Raw genomic sequence first — 20959 nt, forward strand, 5'->3', positions numbered from 1 at the left:
AATATTTGCAAGCCATGTATCTGAGAAAGGATTTTTATCCAGGACATACAAAAAAACACTTAAAAACTGAACAGTAGGCTGAGCTCGGTGGCTCAGCCTGTCATCTCAGCACTTTGGGAGGCTGAGGCGAGTGGATTTCCTGAGATCATGGGTTCAAGACCAGCCCGGACAACTTGGTGAGATCTCGTCTCTACAATAAGTCAAAAATTAGTTGGGCGTGGTAGTGCACGCCTGCAGTTCTGGCTACTTGGAAGCCTGAGGCAGAAGGATTGCAGGCGCCCAGCAGGTGGACACTGGGGTGGTGGTGAGTGTGCCACTGTACTCTAACCTGGGTGACAAAGTGAGACTCTGAATCATATAACAACAAAACAAGCAAGCAAGCAAACAAACGAAAAACCTGAACAGCATTTTGCCGAGGACATACAGATGGCAGATAAGCCCATGAAAAGATGCTCAACATCTTCGCCATCAGGGAACTGCAATTAAAACCATACTGAGATATTACTACATACCTCTCAGAATGACTGCAATAAAAAAATAGAGAAAATACTAAATACTAGCAAAGAGGCAAAAGAACTGGATCTCTCATACATTGCCAGTTGGACAGCTGCTTTGGAAATCAGTTGTCAGTTTACTGTAAAACAAAACATGTGCTCACATGACCTTATAGTTGTACTCTGGAACATTTATTACAGAGAGATGAAAACTTATGTTCACACAAAAACTTGCACACAAATATTTATAGCAACTCTATTCATAATAGACCAAACCTAGAAGCCAATAAAAAATTCTAAAATGGGTGAATGGTTAAAACGTAACATATCCACACCACAGAATACTACTTTGCAATATAAAGGGGGAAAAAGAACCCAAACTATAGATACATACAGCAATTTTGAGGAATATCAAGGGGATTACGGTAAGTGAGAGAAGCCAGCATCAAAAGATAAATGCTGTATCATCTACTGATGTAAACTTCTTAAAATAACAAAATTATTGAGTTGGAGAACAGGTTGGTGGTTAATAGGGGTTACCAATTGAGGTCATATAGACTGGGTTTGACTTTACAGGGGTGGGTAGTGCGAGGGAGCCCTATGGTGATGGGACATTTCTCTATCTTGATGTGGTAGTGGTTATAGGAAGTTCCACAGATGGTAAAATTGCATAGAAGTACGTACACACACAATCACAAATGAGTGCTTGCGAAACTGGTGGTATGTGAGTGGGCTCTGCAGATTGTACTAATTTAAGTTTCCTGGTTTTGGTGGTTATTCTAGTAAAGCATTCCATTGGGGGAAGTTGGGGAGGGGTGCATGAGAATGCACAGCTCAGTTTTTGCAACTTCCTGTGAGTCTATACTTATTTTAAAATGAAAGAAAGATCAGTAAGTCAATGGATAGATTCAAGTACATTCTGACTGGTGACAAAAGTAAACACATCGCATACTCAGCATTCCATTGTTAGCACTGTGCCAACACCATGTATGGTAGGCATGGCGTGGTCAACACCCATTGAGTGAGAAGAAGCCCTGCTTGTATTACCTTTTTTGAAGAACACTATGGGATTATATTCAGAAAACATTATTAAAAGAAGTAAGGTATTTTGTGGCTGACTTTTGTCAAAACTAGATGACAGACAAGATATTAGGAAGATAAAAACAAAATTCTTCAAAGTAAAATCTACCTATTTGCTTACCTTTATGTGTAAAGTAATTTTTGAGGATGTTTTAAATACAGAAAAATTTTTTTCTAGAATAGATACATAAACTTTAAAATGGACTTTTCCATCAGGTACACACATATGTACCCATACAAACATGAACCCATGTTGAAGAATTGAGAAATGGATAGTAGAAAAAAGGAATGTATCCAAGACCTGATGCAAAGAAAACCTATATAGATGAGGTAGGTTGGATTGTTGAAGAGGAAGATGTTGAGAAAATGTCTCTGTATTTCATCTTCTTGATCTCTGGAATCCACCTAAGTTGTAACTCACAGATGAGCCATATTATTCATTCTAAAGAGTAGAGAGTAGGTTTCAAAAAGAGAGGTAGAAATAACAGCCTAAATATGTCACATATGTCCATGTTTCAAATGACACGCATTGCTCCAGTGCCACACAGATTCTCATGCTACATTACAAAAGGCCTATTTCGCAGGTGGGTGGAAGGACAAGGTGTGCAGTTTCCTTTTACTTCTACTCATGAATTCCAAGGAAAAGTTGAAAGTAGGGAGATCTCTTGACCACACAGATATACACACATGCGTATACACAGCAATTGTTGGAAACAATTTTCTGTTTTTCATTCAGAAAGTCTGTCCTTCCTTGAGGATTTTATGTGATAGCAATGTGTGTGGGCTGAGAATTTTTTTACGGAAGGAAAGTCTGCAGATGCATGTGGTTGCCTGATGTGAATGCTTGGAGAAACAGAAATGCTTGCATATCTTCTTCATGCAGATTGGTAGACTAAAGACTCTATGAACTCTCCACTTCCATTGTGAAAATCAAGAGTGAATGGAGACACTTGAATGCACAAGAATGCTATGTGCAGACAGCAAATGCAAATTACCGACATCTCCGCTCCAGTGATGTGTACTGTGGCTCAACAACTTGTTGAATGTCACCTCCTGGGGAACTTTATCTGTAGGAGGACTTTTCAGCAGTGTGAAAGAAAACTTCTAACAGACAGCTTTGAGTGGCTGTTCCTTGCCAATAAAGTCAAAGGAGGTAAAGCAAAAGGGAGAAGGATCCTACTCAGGACCATGTCAATTTCCTGGTGGTTTAATGAGAATCTTCTCAAATGAACCCAAATCAACAAGTATCTGTAAGATTTTGTGATAAATGGAAGAAAAGCACAGCAAAATCTTTAAGTTATTGAAGTCGATGTGTTTTTTTTCTTTTGCTCTCAGAGGTACATTAAGTGTTTCTGGATTTTGGAAAGAGGGTAATGATCCCAAGTAGAACCTTTGCTTCCTTCTTGCTATAAAACTCACAGGTAAAAGAAAGCAAATATTCCCAGATTAGCTAAACTGAGGCATCATCTCCCTTACACCCAGCATTGGGGAGACATTTTAAGGCTGAAGGGAAGGTCCTCAGTAGAGTGTCAGTCTGAGGGGGTGCCCACGCCGTGAGCCCGTCTTGCTGCGGCTCATGTGTGCTTTTTGGAAGAACATGTGCCTGAAACATCTTTAGATCCCCTCAGGCTGTCTTTCTAGCCGACTGCCTCACGATCCATATGGACACCACACAGTTCTGGAAGGAGGTGGTGGAGCTAAAAGCGTTCTGGCAAATGATCGGAACCCATCACTCCGGCTCAGTCACCTCCCTCTTCTCTTCAACTCCTTACTCCAGCCAGCACCATGATATTGGTCAAGAACTTGAATTAGGGAGGAAATGTGTGTCGTGAGTATTCCGAAATATGCAGATTACTGTAGCATTTTCAGATGCCTTTACACGTATTCATTTATCTTTTACCGTTTGGGGCTGTTTCTGCTCTTATGCATCCCTTCCGTAGCCTGGGCTGTCTCAGCTTGGGGTCATGTTCACACATATGGCCTACTGACGCTTGAAATTCAACACATCACTCTCTCAGATAGGGTCTTTTTCCTATCTCGGTTTCTAGTGCAGTTATTGGTCTCTCAACTAACCCAGCTGAAAATGTCACACATGGCTTCCAGCCATTTCTCCTGTGCCCCCTCTGCATCCAATCATCGGTCCTCATAGCCTCTGTCTCCCTCATGTTTCTAACGTGTGTACCTAGTTATCCTTTCATAGTTAACACGTTGATATGACCTCACCTCAGATCCAGGCTCAGATGACCTGCTTGGTGCCAACAGCTTTGACCTTATGTCTTTGACTTTCCTTTCTCTCCATTTGAAATCAAGTAAAGTAGAAATTTTGCAAGCTTTCATCAAACAAACTAGACAGGTCAAAACATAAAATCACTGGTTTGTATCCCAAGGAATGTTCACCAAAGACGTCCCTGACCCGTATCCCACTCATGTCTTCATCAGGCCCCAAGTCTAACTTCAGCCCGTGACCCAGCCTTGACCCACTGTGGCAGGAATGGGCAGGACCTGGCATATGAATGTCTGTCTCACACATTGGTCATTTTTTTAAAAGAAAGTAACTAAACTAAAACTCTAGTTTGTTACTGTCATTTTACTTGTGGCTGAATATCTTCACCTTAAATTGATTGCACTAAAATGTAAATATTAAAATGTAAAACTTCTATTCCGAGCTAGATACCCCTGCCCGACTAACATTCCCACAGCACAACAAGCCACTCCCTTCTCAAGAATGCCCGGCACTAAGATGCACACAGACCTTTCTGCAAGACAACTTGGACTGTGGGTGGGCTAAAAGTCATCTCAGCCAAGCTGCCAAGACTTCCTCACGCTTGCCTTCAACCTCAGACAAACGGTCCTGGAGACGGATCCCAAAGGTGGCCCAGTCTTTACTATCTCTGTTCTCACTGTCCTTCTCCCTGGGACACTCTCCCACCCGCTTGTCACTGACATCCCCAAGATCCATCCCAAACTCTCTCTCTCTTGTGAGTTCTGTCCTCAACCCTCCAGCTTTTCAGTCTCTCGTTTTATTTCTCCCTTTAAGCCTCACATCACATTATGGGAATTATCTTTCCGTGCTTTATATTGTTTATGCTCTTTGCCAGAATATCAAGTCCTTCAAGGTAAGGACTACTCTGCTTTATTCTCATTTCTCTTATATTTCCAAGACTTGAGTAGTTTTCAGTAAATGTTTTTTAAGTTTAATTGATACTTAGGGTGCTGTGTATTGTTGTTCTGTACTTACTTTTTTTAAAGTATGTGATATTTTACAATATATTTTTTTAACTTGGGGTCTCACTCTGTCACCCAAACTGGAGGCAGTGGCACGATCATGGCTTACCACAGCCTCGACCTCCTGGGCTCAGGCAATCCTTCCACCTCAGCCTTCTGAGTAGCTGGGACAGCAAATGCATGCCAGCACCTCCAGCAAATTTTTCTTTTTTTCTCTCTTTCTTTTTTTTTGTGGAGACAAGTTCTCACTATGTTGCCCAGGCTGGTCTTGAGCTCCTGGACTCAAACATTCTTCCCCTGTTGGCCTTCCAAAGTACAGCGCCCAGCTAGATGTTCTACTGTTATTCATATTTACAGGCATGTGTACACGCAAGCACGTGTATAGTACATGGCCATTTCGGAATATTTGCAAAATGTAAATTGCTCAAAGATAAAATAAAAGTCATCTCTTATTTAAGTGTTAATTAAGTTCATATTTTGATATATTTTTCTATGTCTTTTATAATTCCTTCTGTGTCTTTTATAATTCTTTTAAAAATAAAGTATTTTTTCTGATTTATTAACCTAATATAGTCTGATTATTTTTTGTCATTAGGAATTCTCTGAAAATACCATTTTAATGGCTCTTTAGTATTACAGATTATAAATGCATTATTCATTTATTCACTCTTTCATTGCAGTAAGTTTAAATTGAGTCCAATATTTTTCTAATTACAAAATGTAAAAATGTAAAAATGAAGCAAGCATTCTTGCACATAAAATCTTGCCCAGATTTATGAAAATTTTCTTGCGATTGGTGTGTAAAAGCAATTGATATATAGGAAGCATGGCGAGTATGTTTGAAGCTTCTTTAAAACAATGTTTCACCAATTAATGTTCCCTCCACAGACTATGACAGCTTTTGTTTTCTCAGACCCTCGCGGCATTGTTTCATCATTAAGTTCACTCTTGGCTTGTTTCACCTGCCTGCTGTAGGCAGGAGGTCCTGAAATATCCATTAAAGGACTTTCACCTGGTTCTTACTATAATGTGCTCTTCTCAGTTCTTCTAGCCAAGTCTGCTGCTTATCCCCTTTGGCAGTTTTGGATTTGAGAGCATCAGCACTTCTCAGTGTGTGTTACCTACAGTAGGTAAAAGTCAAGTGGGAGGAGACCCAGTCTGCTGTTGATATACTGGTGGAGTGAGAGCCAGGCCTTCCTGTGGTCAGCTGACATACTGGAGCTACAAGCCTCAATACAGTTCACAGGAAGTTAGTACCCACTCTTTTTATTATTATTATTAGAAATGGCACAATTTGTATTAATTCAGTTTTAATAAAGGAGACTGACTTAGCAACATGATGGTGCCACACTTTCATACAGCGGTCGTTTTTACTGTGCGTCCTCTCCTGCTGTTACACTTGATCAAGATGGGTGCTTCATCGATTGTGTGGTGGTATGAGAATGGCTTTGTGTCACGTTTTCTAGGCACTTTCACTCCCAGATTGTTTCAGGCACACAACACCAGTGGACTTAAATGAGCCTGTATCTTCGTGTTGAGGCTGCATGGCTGTGACTCACCTCAATCTGTTACCAGCCTTCTCTGGCAGGAAAAGTAACTGGTGACAAGACCATATCTGTTTTGTGCACAAAAGAGAGGCTTTTCTTACCCGTTCAGTTGTGATGACTATACATGTTACAGATTCGTTTTTAGTGTTGGTTTTACTTTGGGAAATAGATTTTAGCTGTGTAGAGCTCTTTCAAGGGAGAATATTTTATCTAATATTCATGCCACATTTAGTCTATATTTTACTGTACTCCAGGCTCACACATTCATGCCCATATTACAGAGTTGATGCCAATGAGTCAGCAATAAAACCATTGTCAAAGCTGAGAGTTTTATGCAGGGATAATATTTCAGGGTTCTGTGCGAGGCTGGTAGTGGCGGGGGGTGGAGGTGGGAGGGTGGTTTGTATTCAAAGTGTAGTTAGACAGCACCGAGTGATCAACTGTGGGCACAGAAAAGCAATGAAAAATTATTTGTCAAGAATTAGATATACCTGAGATTTCTCCATAGCCTAATCGGTTCTAACACACAAATTTCAGAGACCTCAAGGAGGCAGTCATCATGTACTCCTGTAGGCTTTCCTGTCATAATAATCCCTCTGGTGTATTTGGTAATTCTGAGTATTTGGCTCAGAAGGAGGAACAGGGATACCTTTGCTGACAGAGAAACATTATCTAACAGGCAAGTGGATTTATCATTGGAACCCGGAAGCCAAGGGTGTTACAGATCATTTCCGTATATGTGTTCAAAACGTAGCAGGAAAAAGAAAGTAGCATTCTGTTTTTCTCTCTATGGAATCATTATTCAACTGTTTTTTACACGTGACAATTTAGTGGTGAGAGAGAAAATGAGATTATCCTTTGTAGATTTGGACAAACCAATGATATGAGTAGCTTTTTTCAGATTTTTTTTTTTTTTTTTGAGTTGGAGTCTCACTCTATCGCCCAGACCAGAGTGCAGTGGCCGCTCCCGGCCACTGCAGCCTCGACCTGCTGGGCTCCAACGATCCTTCCGCCTTAGCCTTCCAAGTAGCTGGAACTACAGGCGTACACTACCACGCCCAGCTAATTTTTTGATTTATTGGAGAGATGAGGTCTCGCTGCCCAGGTGGGTCTCGAACCCGCGGGCTCAGGCCATCCACTCACCTCAGCCTCCCAAAGGCGCGGGATGACAGGCTGAGCCACCGAGCCCGGCCTCTTTTTTCAGATTTTAAAAGCAAAATTAAACATTTGGAAAGGAGAGTCTACACTAAGATGACGGCAATGGCGAGAACATCATAAAACCCTCGTTTTCACATGGGCAGACGGCAGTCGTGGGGCATGCTGGACGAAGGAAGAGTAGCGTGTGTAGTTCTCTGGGCTTGTAGCTTTATAAACTGGAGCAGCCCTGACCACTACTGTGTTCTGAGTGGCCGAGAAGATTTCTCCTTGTCCTCTTGAGTGGAAGTTGAAAACTCTCCCCGTCCAGACTATAAATGCTGACTGTGGAATCACCAAAGCAATGCAGTCTAATCCCTTTGCCTTCAGAACGTGGGCATGAAGCGTGCGCTCTGTAGTACATGCCCACCCACGGTTTAAAGAACATGATTTTGCAAAACTTTAGACTCTCCTGGCCAGCTTCCTAGTCATGAGCACTGAGGAGCTATGTCCCTGCATTAAGTCCTCAGCTTTCCTTTACACAACCCGGGGGGGAGCCTGTCGGGTGACACCAATGCACTTGGGCGTCATTTCTAATTAACTTTAAACAACAGCAATAACAACCACAAATCAGCCAACCAGAGGACAGCCTCAGACAACTCAAAAAGAGCAGAGCTAGCACATCTCTATAATGGGAACTGAATTCTGTAAAAAGAAAGTGACAGGGCAAAAGAGATTTTCTAGGCTGGGTGAAGTCTTCTTTAGCCAAATATTAACACAAAAAGGATGGAGAAAGGATGATTTTTTAAAATAGAAATGTCAGAAGTGATATTTCTGCCTTTGGAGAAAGCACATTCTGTCGATTCTTAAGAGGAATACATGTTGATGCGTTCATATTCATTATAGACAGTTAAAACCACAGCTGACATTTGACCAAGGGTCTTAAACTGATACTGTAATGTACGTAAGTTCAAATCTAGAGCATAAATTTAAAAATTGCACATAAAAAGTTGCCCACATCTTAGTGCATACTTGGATTTAGGATGTAAATATTTGAGAGGGCAAGATTATTTCAAATTCTAGAAAATTGAAAACTCTATAGTTTTACCTGCAAAGCCATATTAATGGGAAATTATTGTATCCTTTTATTTACTCTTTTTCCTAATTTGTCATGGCAAATCCATGCTGCTTTCTTAAGACACTTATTAAAATTAAGACACTTTTCTGAGGAACATTAAAATTTAAATATGTAATTTATATGCATTTCGTTTCAGAGATTGCTCACCAAATAGAAAGCCTGGCTAAGTGCTTTTATTGAAATACAGTGTTATATATCTTTGGAGACTGACTTATCTCCTGTAACAGGAGTTGACTATCTTTTTAGTTATTCAGCTAATTTTTTCCCCTTTTCTTTGATGGCAAAGTCCTAAGTATTAACCTGTTGGAGACGATATTATTGTTTCCCTACACATGAGATTAATTACTTTTTTGGTGAAATGTCTCTTCTGCACAATTTTTTGCATCCTGTGTGCATGCAATCCCAATTTAAACTCTTATCCCTGGAAGAGGGTTGAAATCCTTTCTTTTCGATCTGTTATCTGTATTCATTTAAATATGGCTCATTACCAGTTATAAGGGAGGCACAGAAAAAGACATCCCAATTAGCCAGTAATTAAATCGTTTCCTGGCTGTCTCTTCTCAATTTGGCAGAAGACAGTAGTTGGCATGTTTTGGCAACAATTTTTGCTTTCCTCGTGAAAGAAAGTGAATGAGTTGACTGGATTTGTCTGTCTACTAGTGATGAGATTGAATATTGGAGACCACAGCTATGGTGACATTGTTTTTCCATTCTAGATCCTGCACGTGTTGCTAGTGGTGGGGAATGGGAGCAAGGATTTGGAACTGGGAAAAGCAGGATTTCCTGTAGGATGCTGAACCTTCTAGAAGATGGGTTGGACATATATGCACATAACTAATCCGTTCTTCTAAAAGGTAGATATGAGGTATACAGATACTGTTATACTTTCTAGCAAAGATGCCCCCAGAAGACATACTTAGGGAAACACAGTGTGGTTAACGTATCAAGGTAGCTGAAACTTAATACATGTAAACACGTCTGAAGGAGGGTAATCATGACGCACTTGAAGGAGCTGGGAACACTAGCAGCTACAGCCATCATTTTTACTTTCTGTATCAAGCTCGCCTTCAGAAAGAGCAATGTTATATATGATGTACACCTATGAGCCATTATAAATAACTGTTATCATAATTCCAGACTGCTGCATAGTTTCATGCCACCTGTATAAAACTTAACTGAAAATGAAATGGAAGCATACACAAGACGCTTGGAGTGTTGCTTTGTCTCTAGTTGGTAAGATTATGAGTGATTTTTTAAATACTTTTTTTGTATACCTAACCCTGAATTTTACCCCACAACTTTAAAGTAAAACTTTTAAATAAATTTTCATAATAAACCTATTTTATATTTATACTAAATTGTGTCACTTAGGAATAATGCAGTGTTTGGGTCCTAGTAGAACTTTATGGATGGACTTATAGAATTAAAAACACAATTTCTGGGTGCTGGGTGCTACAGTTTATCACTATATGCACTTTGCTACGGGGCATTTAGTAGCCGAAATTAAGTGTTTCAAAACAATACATGAAGAGGAGAAAAAGAAGGAAAACATTTTTAAAAGCATGAGAGTTTTGAGTAGGTGGGTTATACTATTCCTGCTTATGTTCACACTGAGGACACTTTTTAACACAGTTGATTGATGGGTTTAGTGACCCCAGACGGTGTTACTGTGAATCAAGACCAAGTTGTAGAGGTATTTCTCACAGAAAGTTCATTTTGCTCTCATTTATGTCTGTAAACTGTATCCTGATTATACCAGAAACTATATCGACCTATTTTGTTTACAAATCTGATGGTGTTACTGGTAATATTTTCTTGCACACTTCTTATATTTTACCAAAATTAGTTTTAAAATTTGAATAATATGCTATAGTTTAGATTTGTTTGTTTTTCTCCTTGAATGGCTAGATATTTGAGGTGAACATCTGTGTACTAGAAATATATGAATAATTCACTGATCTCTATGACACACATAATTATGCTTACCCCAAATGTAGTGTCTGTAGCGTCGATAAGGAGAAAGTAGAGAGCTTGTTCTGAGTGAACCAAGTGTTTTTAGTAGTGGTCTACTCTTGGGGTGTAGCGTGTCGCCTGTTGGAGGGACTTCTGACTCCCATCTTTTCCCAAAGAAGGATATTTATTTGCAGGTAGGGTCAAGAGAAGCTTGTAGAGATGCTGAATCTCACTGGAACCTTGGGGGGCCAGTTTTCTCTCAACTGAAGCATTCAGGCAAGGCACCCAGAAATTGTGTTTTTAATGCCGTAAGTCCATCCATAAAGTTATACTGGGACCCAAACATTGTATTATTCCTATGTGACACTTTTAGTATAAATACAAAATAGGTTTATTGTGAAAATTTCTTTAACATTTTTTTTTAAAGTTGTGCATTAGGCACAAAGTGTTTTACTCAAGAGGTCGGGGAAAGAATGGGAGTTGGTGAATGGGCAACAAGCCTTTAGGAAGTAAGAACTCTGCTCTCCTTCTCATGCGGTCTTCCCTGCACTCACTGATTGCTTGCAGTTTCTGTTTCGTGGTCTTCAGGGAAGAGCCCTGTGACCGACAGGATCAGAAAGCACCATATTGCGTGTTATTTTGGTCCTTACTTTGTACTTTGTTGTGCTACTTAGTGCCAGACAACTGCATGTCAAATTACCTCCATGGTTGTATCTATGTTTGTAAAGTGGGGCTGGTTACTATGGTGGCCTGGAGTCTAGGAAGTAAGCTCAATCATCAACAGACATTGTTAGCTATTAACAATCCTATTAATTATTCCCATTTTATAGATATAAAAACCGTGGCTCAGAGATGATAATAGTTCACTTAATAGTAAGTATTGGAGTCTGTCTGTTCTGTGAACATTCATCTGGTTCTACTCTGGGACACACACACACACACACACACACACACACACACACACACACACACACAGTATTTGAAATGCTGGGAATATAAAGATGAATTTGGCACAATCTGGCTCAGAGTTTGATGCACAAAACAGAAATCTCACTGGATAGTTGCAGAACATGTGGATTTAGTACAGGCAGTTACAGTTTAAAGGACTCAGGGAAAGAGTGGGCCAGGCGCCGTGACTCAGCCTATCATCCCAGCACTTTGGGAGGCTGAGGCAAGAGGGACTGTCTGAGCCTGGGGGTTTGAGACCAACCTGGGCAACATGGTGAGACCTTGGCTCTACAATAAATCACAAAAAAGTAGCTGCGTCTGTAGTTCCAGCTCCTTGGAAGACTGAGATGAAGGATTGCCTAAGCCCAGCAGGTCAAGGCTTGCCACTTGCCGTGAGCATACCACTGCACTCCAGCCTGGGCCACAAGAGTGAGACTCCAACTCCAAACAAACAAAAAGAGCTGGAGCAGTGGAAGCTGAGGAGTACTGCTACTGAACCCTTGCTTTTGAGGCCACACTCTTGCAGATGAATTTCAGAAGTCAAGAAAGTACAATGTCCACCCTTGCTCCTGCTGTCCCCGTGGCCTCTCACCTCCCAAGTGACATCTAGAAAGAGGAAGGTGGGGTCCAGTGACTGCCACCAACAACTGCCACTGTGACAGAAAGGTGGCCACTGCCTCCCTTTGGTCCTCCAAATCTTGCCCAGGTGCATCTCGGGGGCAGAACTCTCTCATTTGGAATCATGGGGTTAACCTTCCATCCCCTGCCCTGTAGGAGGGGAGGGACATGACGTGAGTGGAAATGGTTTGCAGACCATGCACCAACAAGCCATAAAGGACACATCACCTCGGTACTCAGAAAGCTCGCAGTTGAGTAGTGGAGGCAGACAGACCGAAAGACAATTTCAGGGTCACGTGGCAAGTGCACCATTGACTCGGGCACGGGACTGATGATGGTAGGGTGGGCTTTCACAGGCGAGGAGTGGGTGAGACGTGAGAGCGGGGGCCAAGGGACACTTCCTGGAGTTGGTGTTCTTTGAGCTAAATCTTGAGGGATTCACCAGAGCAGATCATACAAAAATGGAGGGAAGGCCATGGGAGGCGTCTGGGAGAGAACAGAGCTGACAAGCTCGGAAGCAGCATGGTGACCCCGGATATGAAAAGGTGGCAGCGAGGGATCAAGCAGAGGGGAGAGTGGGTTTTGGGTTTCACTGGGATCACATTGGCATCTGGTGGAGGCGGCATCTGAACGCCATTGAGGCAGGGGGCTGATATTGCAAGATTTGGGACATGGTTGGAATAGAGGAAGATCACAGTGAGGAAAAGGAAGAAATCAGGGATGACGTCCTTGTTCTGGACGTTGATGTCTGAGAGGTGGCACAAAGGCAGCATTTTAAGCCAGATCTACAGGATTGGAGAGTCAGGCTCTCTCTGCTCTTCACTCTACCTCAACTGTGATTTGGCGCTTACCAAGTATATCTAAAGATGTGTCCAAGAAGGCCCAAGACGTGTGCAAGTTGCTTGTGCATGTGCACATATTTATTTTTTCAAGAGAGAGGCATGACCTCATGAATTCTCAAAGTTTAAAAGCCACTTGAGCTGAGAATTTTGGCTTGATAGCTGGTGTTCATTCAGTGTTGTTCTAGAGATCGAATGGTCATTGAGGAGTATACTTTAAAAACATATTAAATGGTTCTGCTTCAGGCAGTGCAGCAGTTAAAAAATTTTAAAGATTTTCCCGCCATAAAGTACCAATATGTTGGGCCCATCATAACAAAATATTTCCGGGTGCATTTTTAAACTCTTAGGAACATGAGACAAGTCCCTCGCTCATAACAGAAATCTACAGGAAAAAACAGACGGTAGGTGAAGCCCAGGTGGCTCTGGAGACAAATATTAAGTGCAGGAACCTAGGGCTTTAGAGAATGATGGTTGCCTGGGTTGTGGCGTTCTCAGGAACAAAGATTAGGCTTGCACACATTGGGGACAAGTGGGAAACTGGATGTGAGGCCCTGAATTCTTCGAGGTGTCACATCCTTAGGGAAGGCTTGTGCTAAGAAAACCCTGCTGGGCAGGAGACCTTTAAGGAAACCTCTTTGTCACTCCCATATCCAGGTAAAAAAAAAAAAGAAATAATAATAATAATTGCATAGGAATTTGTCTTGGTAGTCTCTTTATGGTTTATATATATATACACAATTTATTTTATTTTTATGTATAAAAAATTCATAACTTAAAAACATACTATGTTTGCATTTCTACTGGATTCATATTTACTATTGTAATGACTTCTTCATGAATGAAAATACATATTTGTAAAAGAAGACATTGGCATAAGTAAAAGTTTTACCTTTAATTATTTTTACTTATTTTTTGAAGTACTCTTGCTTTGTATATGCTAGTCTCAGAGACAGAGATTGCTTTGCAAAATATGTCCAGCAGCTGTGCAAATTAATTTGTAAAACCACAAGATGAATTCACTAATGCTCAGTGTCCCAAATGAAAACAAAACTTTTAATGGGGTTATGCCGTGCATGGTTTTGGCCAGAGACTCTTATCCAAGAGAACATTTAAATAAAATTTTTAAAACGACAGTTATTTCAGATTCTTTTCTTCTGTTCCTGCTCGTGTTCTAAATAAAATAAAAAAGAATGCCCAGTGTTTTGATGCCACTTGAGAGATGCTTCCAGTGGTTTAGTTTTTTAAAAGACCTTTGTAGTCAGTTCAATGTGGATTTTGAACTAGTAGCAAGAAGTAAGTTCATGTGTGTGGGATCCTTAACGTACTCAAGTGCAGTGTCAAATGTTGCCACTCGTTTGACTTAAGGATCTTTTTTGTATTTTGGAGTGGGCGAGGGATGCACCTTTGTAATCACAGGTAGGGAGAAAACATTTCTCTGCATCACTTCAGATTCAAAGCTTCTGAGTTCTTGCTGAGGGAAGGCTGGCGTTATGGTAGTCTTTTCTCCTGTGGGGTGAGCTCAGAGAGTTTTGATTTTCATTTAACCTAATGAAATGCATCCCAAGTTTCTTATAATGCAACTCTAGGTTTTTATGCTGCTGAATGTTTTCTTTATTGTGGTTAAAATAAGGAAAGGAGAATGTTTATAACGAGGTTGATAAAATAATACAATGAAGAGAATAAAGTGAGTTTAGATATCTGACATTGCTCACATTATAGATGACTACATTGGAATGTAACAAAATGTTTAAACTCAAATAGATCTAAATATAATATGAATAATTTAAATAAAACATTTATCCAACACGATTCACTATTTGACAGATCTCTAATGACTTATTTTTGTCTCTTGGCCTGCAATAACTGTTAGCAGTTTTCAGACATAAAATATAACGCTCCTGAAATTCTTATCAGTAATCCACTCCCGAGAAGGATTTGCTTTTATTGCACATTAAGTCATTTACTGTGTGAAAGGTGTAATGTTCAATGTGTCAAGGATCTTTCTTAGCTCTTCCTTTCCTTAATTATGCAGATAATCTCATTTAAGTGTGTGGAATAAGAAATTCGTATGTCATATAACCTCTTCTAAACCTCCTCAGTGTATTAAAGAGTGTTTTGATGACTTTTTTCTCCGTGTTACTCTAGGACAGTTTCCCAGCACGATTTGGAGGAATTCATTTTGTTAATCAACCATGGTACATCCATGCTCTGTACACAGTGATCCGGCCTTTCCTTAAGGAGAAGACTCGGAAAAGGGTATTGTCTCTTGGTTTTTAAATCCTTTCTTCTTCCCATTCATTGAATTATGATGCATAAATGTATATAATACTGACTATGGTACAGTGTACTTCTGTATTATTTATAAATCAACATGAAAGACTTCTGAAATTTCTTGGACACCTGTGGTTAATTCTGAACAGTGTATCTGTGAAAGAAATACTTAAAGTCTAGCTTTCCCACACTTTCCCAAAAAAGGGGAGGGCATTTTAGCACATTCATTATATATGAAAGCTTCAATTTCAAGGTCAAAAACAATCTTTTTATGCCATGTTACTATAGTGTTACTGGGTGCACTTAGCTTGAAGTGAAGTCTAAACAGAATTCGTACTTTTACATGCCAATAAATGGGTGACAGTTATGTTCCAGGATGTGTGGCACCAAATATAGCAAATTTTGTGACATCTAATATAATTTTGTAATGGTTATTATGATCAATTTCACCTTTCAGAAAGAATGTTAATGTGTAGCAATTTTGATATTTTTTTAAATTACAGCTTACTGGTAGTCTTTTTTAACATTCATTTTCTTCTAGCAGTGAGGATAGTCAAAGTACACACAATGGAAAAATTGTTTTTCTGAGATTAAGATAAATTATATAAAGCGTCTAGCACAGTGTACGGCACATGGTGAATACTGAACACATCTTTATTTTTATTAAAAGATGGATTTAAAAAATGCATCTAGGCAAATTTCATTTAGTTCTTACAGCAGCTCTGAAAACTAAATTTAACTGAATGTAAGTCTTATCTTCCTATTTCAGAGCTGAGGAAAGTGAGTCTTAAAATGAATAAGTGACATGCTTACTCATATACACTGCAGAAAAGTTGTAGGGTAAATCTGTGAACCCAGATATTTCGGCTCCCCGTGTAGTGCTATTTTTACCTCCTTGTGCTATATTCAGTTTTTAAATGATTCATAGCCCAGTAAAAGATACTTATTTCTAAATCGACATGGAAGATCATTTTCCATGTTTGTCAATGACCTAGAAGGCATTTCAGGTATTTTAGTGTTGCACAGCCTCATAGTAAGTGTGAAAGTGCAGTGATTATAATATGGGTTCATATCAAACCTTTAGTGAACAGAAGGTTTACCGTAAATGCATTTGTGGAATGTATTTCAGTGTTAGGAATAAGAATTCTGTAGACAATTATAATTTATAGTAAGAATTGTTTCTACCATCAAGACTCTAATTCATATTTTAAACCAGCCTGGGCCACATAGTAAGGCCCTGTTGCTACAAGAAAAAAAAAAAAAAGCTGGTGTGGTGGCACATACACACCTATAGTCCCAGCTACTTGGGAGGCTGAGGTTGGATGTTTGCTTCAGCTCAGAAATTTGAGGCTGCAGGGAGCTATAATCACACCCCTGCACTTCAGCCTGGGTGACTGAAGGGAGACTGTCTCTAAATGAAACAAAACAAAACCTGCAGGGACTTTTAGTACAAATCACAATAGCCAGTGCTTCTGCAGTATCTATATGCCACATGTTGCTGCCCTTGGAGCTTTACATAAGTTAAATCATTTAATACTCACAACAATGCTTCGGGGTAAGTAGTGTTATCTTTCTCATTTTGTAGATGGGAAAACGAGCCTTAGAAGGTTAACCAGTTGGCTCTGAATCACAGCTAGTAGATGATAGAGCTGGATATTTGGGTTATGGCTAAGAGGGTTTCAAGCAGAGGAGATGGCAAAGGCAAATGTCCTTGGGTGGAAACACATCTAGTGGATTTGACAAACAACAAAGCGGCAGAAAGGCTGGAGAAGAATGAACACTATGGGTGAGGATGACAGTTGGTGGGTAGGGCAAACCGTGTTAGGGTGGGAGAAACCAGATTGCGGAGAACCTCAGATACCATTGCCGTGATCTGGGCTTTCAGTTAGAGTGAAATGAGAGGCCTTTGAGGGACTGTGAAGATAGGGGTGATTTGTTTGGACATAATTTTAGCATGATTCTGCTCTTTTGGCAAAAGATCGAAGAGGATCAAGTCTAGAAAACAAGGCATGCACAGGGTTTGGGGGTTTTATGACTGAATCTGACACTTTGATAATGCATAGAAGAATGTGTTGCTAACATTATGCCACATGGAAGGGAGATATGTGAATGGAACCGTTTTAATTAAAATTATATGACTTAGACAATTTCATACGAGAAAACAATTATATGTTAAAATACTTTTAGTTTCTACTTGCATATTCAGTACATGGTGCAAAGCTATTGTATTTCCTCATTGATATGCCGAGTGACTCAGCATCACGATTTTACTCACACACCTTATACTCCAGGTCCTCTTAATCTATGTTCTGAAAAACTGGTCAAAGAGACCCTACAAGAAAACCTAAGAAGCAGTTGCAAATCTTTTTCTGCAAATCCAGGTGTGCAAGACACATCTGATTCGTCAGTTTCTTAAATTACATTAAATTAAAGTAAATTAAATCGAATTTGACTTTGAGTCTCCAACATGTTGGGCGGATAGGAATACCAGCCTTGAGTACTCAAAGTCTCACCAGTATCTGGAATCTTCCATGCAGAGCCAGGCTTCTTCACAGCTTCACATCCATCATGGCTACATCTGGCATCCTCATTGTTCAAAACAGCACGAGTTCCTTGAATTAATGGTCTCCTTCTGCTCCCAAGTTGTCTGTGAAAAAAGAGAATTCTCTCGGAAGCTAAAACCAAGACAGCTCACCATCCCTGAATGACTCCTTGGTTGTGGTCTTGCTACTTCCCGGAAGCTGACAAGACCAGGTTTTGACACTAATTGGCACACATTTCTTCCTCTTTGTCAATATGGTAAACCTCTATGCCTTGCTGATTCTCAAAAGGGTTTGACTCTCTTTCTTCCTAATCCAGGTCTTCTAGCATAATGTCATGCTATAGAAGAATAAAATAAAAAATGGAAGTATTATTCAGGCCAGTGCTTAGAATTGCAAGATATTCAGGGGCAAAGGAGCTCACAAAACCAGACTTCTTGCATGGAATGGAGGAAGACAAAAACAAAAGAACAATATAAAAGCAAAAAGCTTAACAACTGGGCAATTACAGTGCAGCTTTTTTGCCCAGCCCAGAGGTGCAATTCACATGTAAGAGTTCTAAAAGAGTGTCTTCATGTAATATACATATTTGCCAACAAATCTTTCCTTTGGAGAAACAGCATTATCATATTTTATGAATCATCAAGGAAGTATATGCATAATTTAACAAAGTAAATTATATAATATGTTGGAAGGTGAGCAGTACTGTGAAGAAATGCGATGCAGAAAAAAGTGGCTAGGGCTTTCTAGGTTGGACAGCGTTGCGACGGCAGAAAGGCCCACCGGGGAAAGCCTTTCGAGAGGTCTTGCAAGCAAAGACTTGTGGAATGTGGGTCAGCAAGCCATGACGACTTCTGAAATGGACATTGCAAATATTCTGAAGCAAGTGCATGCTTGGCGTGTTTCATCTGGGTGAGTAGTAGGAGATGTGTTCAAAGAAGTATATCTTGTAGGGCCTTACTGGGTTTAACCTAAGAAAGAGAAGTCAGTGGGGAATTGTTAGCGGAGTGATATGATCTGACATATTTTGACATGGCCACTATGCCTGTGCATTAACAGTAGAGTGGGGTGGAAGAGTGAGTGTAAGGAGAAGAGTTAGGAAACTAGTGCAGGAATACAGTTTAAAGGGTAGTAGCTTGTGTTAGAGGTGTAGGGTGCAGCCAGTCAGACTGATTAGCTTTAGAATACGTTTTGTTTTGTTTTTAATTTTTATTTTAAAGATGTGGGGTGCCATCCAAGGTTAGGTATACAAATGGTCGTTGTACAGGTAAAGTTTGGGCCTCACTTTGGTCCCCACGTCACCTGGTTTGAGATCAGGTACCTTTATTGATGAAATGTGTCCCCCCTTCCTCCCCTGGCAGTTTCCCACTACTGCCAATCCCTTTCTTATGGTATTATGATAATTGTTCAGGGTTCGCTTATGAGTGAGAACATATGGTACTCAGTTGTTTCTGCGATAGATCAGTGAGTATTGCAGACTCTGAATCCATCCAAGTTGCTGCGAAGTTCATAATTTTGTCCTCCTTTATGGCTGCATAATATTCCATCGTGTATATATACCACATTTTGAAAATTCAATCTACTTTCGATGGACAGCACTATTGGTTCCATGTTTTTGCTATTGTAAATAGTGCTGCAGTAAACATGCATGCGCGGGTATCTTTTTCATAGAGTGATTTGAGTTCCTCTGGGTATATTCCCAGAAGGGAAATTGCTGGATCGTATGGAATGTCAATTTTTAGATCTTTTAGGGATCACCACTGTTTTCCACAGAAGTTATACTAGTTTACACTTCCACCAACAGTGTAGAAGTGTTTCCTTTTCCCCGCATCCTCTCCAGCATCTGCTGTTTTTTGAGATATTGATGATGGCCATGCTGACTGGAGTTAGGTGGCAGCTCAGTGTGGTTTCAATTTGCATTTCTTTGATGACCAGTGAGGGGGAGCATTTTTTCATGTATCTGTTGGGTGCTTCTATGTCTTCTTTTGAGAAGTGTCTATTCATAGCTCTTGCCTATGTTTTAATAGGGCTGCTTGATTTTTCTTTTTGGTGTGTTTGGGTTCTTTGTGGATCCTAGATGTTAGACCTTTGTCAGGTATACAGTTGGTAAATATTTTTTCCCAGTCTGTGGGCTGTCTCCGCGCTCTCCTGATGGTTTCGTTGGCTTTGCAGAAGCTTTTCAGTTTGATGAGGTGCCACTTGTCTATCTTATTTCTTATGGCACTTGGGGTTTTGATCAGGATTTGGTTGCCAGTTCCAATTTTCATAAGGGTGTGGCCTGCATTTACCTAAGATTTTTACAATTTGAGGTTTTATGTTTAGGTCTTTGATCCATTTAGAATTGATTTTTGTGTATGGTGATAGGTAGGGTTCTTGTTTCAATCTTCTGCATGTGGTCAGCCAGTTTCCCCAGCACCATTTACTGAGTAGGTTCTCCTCTCCCCAGTGGTTGTTGGTGGAGGCTTTGTCAAAGATGAGTTGGTTGAGGGATTGAGGTTTTGCTTCCAGAATCTCTATCCTGTTCCATCGTTCTCTATGCCTATTCTTGTACCAATACCAGTCTGTTTTGATTATTGTAGCCTTATAGTAAAGTTTAAAGTCTGGAAGTGTAATACCTCCCACTTTGTTTCTTTTGCTGAGCATCGCAGAGTTCGTTTTGAAGCGAACACCAAAGAGATTTACTAACAACGTAGGCGATGAGAGGAGTGAAGGAAGAGTGGGAGGTTTTGGTCTGAGAAACTGGAAAGATAGTCATACCCGTAACTGATGTTGGAGATGGGGGAACAGATTTTGGGGGAACATAGTGAGTTCAATTTTGGACACGTTAAATCTGAGGTGGCCTTTGAACCTTTAAGCAGAGAAGTCAAATCATGGAAATGCAAATATGGAATTCAAGGGAGAAGTCTGGATCCAACACATATGTTTTTTTTAATATAAAAATGTGGGGTACAATTCAGGGTTAGGTATACAAACGTTGATTATGCAGGTACCCTTGTGGATGAGGTGTGCCCCTTCCTCCCTGCTTTAAGCCACTGACTGAATGAAATGAACTGAATAAAACCAACAAGAAGTTAGTGTGGTTAAAGAAGAGGATGGATCCAAGAAAGAGACCTGGAACTCTCCGATGTGAAGATGGGGAGATCAGCCAAAGAGACTCAAAGTAGGAGAA

General features: G+C 40.2%; 1 protein-coding gene across 1 annotated transcript in view; it reads left to right on the forward strand.

Annotated features, from left to right (window-relative positions):
- The window catches only part of CLVS2 (clavesin 2), a 76838-nt gene that overhangs the window by 36408 nt on the left and 19471 nt on the right, over window positions 1-20959 (forward strand). The window contains exon 3 of the mRNA XM_008058340.2: window positions 15125-15235. Within this exon, the coding sequence (XP_008056531.1) occupies window positions 15125-15235 (111 nt within the window). The remainder of the gene's footprint in view (window positions 1-15124; window positions 15236-20959) is intronic.

This window comes from Carlito syrichta, unplaced genomic scaffold, assembly GCF_000164805.1.
Source record: "Carlito syrichta isolate Samal-C Ts95f unplaced genomic scaffold, Tarsius_syrichta-2.0.1 Scaffold303304, whole genome shotgun sequence".
Classification (NCBI taxonomy): domain Eukaryota; kingdom Metazoa; phylum Chordata; class Mammalia; order Primates; family Tarsiidae; genus Carlito; species Carlito syrichta.